Here is a 1,180-nt window from a genome sequence, read left to right as displayed (position 1 = left end):
GGCTGCCGCAGCCACTGCCATTGGGCTGCGTGGGCTGCAGGGGCTGCGCCGGGATGCGGGCATGCCGGGCCGGGATGCAGGATGCGGGAGAGATGCAGGATGCAGGCACACCGTGCCGGGATGCGGGATGCAGGCATGCCGTGCCAGGATGCAGGCAGGATGCGTGCCAGGACATGAGCGTGCTGTGCAAGGCCACGCTCCCGCTGTGCCTGGGGCAGCCGGGGAAGGAGCCTGTAGCGCGCTCAGTCCCCATCTGGGGGAATAAGCGGCTCGTGACTTGCGGCATAAAGATGGGGCTTCATGGGCCTAGAGAAAGATGGGTTAAATTTAAAAATTACCCCCAGATTTGTAGGGAAGTGTTGTGGTTTTCTGTGATACTGGAAACTGCTGACGGTGTTGTGGGACAGAGAGCAGAACCGCAGCTCCGTAGGGAGTCATGTTGGATGCCCCCAGCATGGGGATGGGGACAGGGAGGGTCAGGGGTGCCGGGGGGGGTGAGCACCCCTTTCCCTCAGAGCTCACACAGTCACGTACGGGCTGCGGGAAGAGCCGAGCTATTTTCCTTTCCTCAGCTTGTCCCTTGCAGAGGGACCCTCTGGGGGCTGCTTTAAACACCAGCAAAACACTTCATTTTTCAGGCCCGCGTTTCTTCACCATTTCCTGAGATGTCGTAAGACCTCCGTGGCACGGGTCGCTGCCTCCCTGCCGCAGCTGGCTTGCCCCGTGGCGTGCCCTGCTCGCCTCCCGCGGGCAGCAGGCAGCCCTGATCTACCCTTCCCAGGAGCCCCAGGAATTTGGGGAGAGCGACCAAGTTGGGGAGTCGGCGGCACAGGGCAGGGACGGGATGGGTTTGGGATCGGCGGTGGGCCAGGGTGGGGGGGTCTGGGGCTGGCAGGGCTGCTGTGCCCTGCCTGCCGTTGCCCACACCGCTGCCCGCGCCGCACGCCCATCCGGCTCGCCAGCTTCGGCAACAGGAAGCGCCGTCATGCGCGCGCCCCAAAAACCCCCGTTTCTTCCTCTTTTTTTCTCTTCCCCTGTGGCAGGGGTGAGGCGGCAAGCGGCTCCGGGGAGCCCAGGCTGGCTCCATGTATCCCGAATCTACCACTGACTCCCCGGCGCGACTCTCTCTGCGGCAGACGGGCTCCCCAGGGATGATTTACAGGTAAGGGTGTGGGGCGGC

The 1,180-nt window shown here is 64.1% G+C and overlaps 1 protein-coding gene across 1 annotated transcript in view; it reads left to right on the top strand.

Annotated features, from left to right (window-relative positions):
• Positions 1 to 1,046: 1,046 nt before the first annotated feature.
• Positions 1,047 to 1,180, top strand: part of KCNAB2 (potassium voltage-gated channel, shaker-related subfamily, beta member 2) — a 13,452-nt gene continuing 13,318 nt past the window's right edge. The window contains exon 1 of the mRNA XM_010565361.1: positions 1,047 to 1,162. Coding sequence (XP_010563663.1) covers positions 1,086 to 1,162 — 77 coding nt within the window. The 5' untranslated portion in view covers positions 1,047 to 1,085. The remainder of the gene's footprint in view (positions 1,163 to 1,180) is intronic.

Source organism: Haliaeetus leucocephalus, unplaced genomic scaffold (genome assembly GCF_000737465.1).
Source record: "Haliaeetus leucocephalus isolate CR32 unplaced genomic scaffold, Haliaeetus_leucocephalus-4.0 Scaffold190, whole genome shotgun sequence".
Lineage (NCBI taxonomy): Eukaryota > Metazoa > Chordata > Aves > Accipitriformes > Accipitridae > Haliaeetus > Haliaeetus leucocephalus.
Note: the sequence above shows the minus strand (reverse complement) of the source record. Positions and strands in the feature narration are given on the sequence as shown.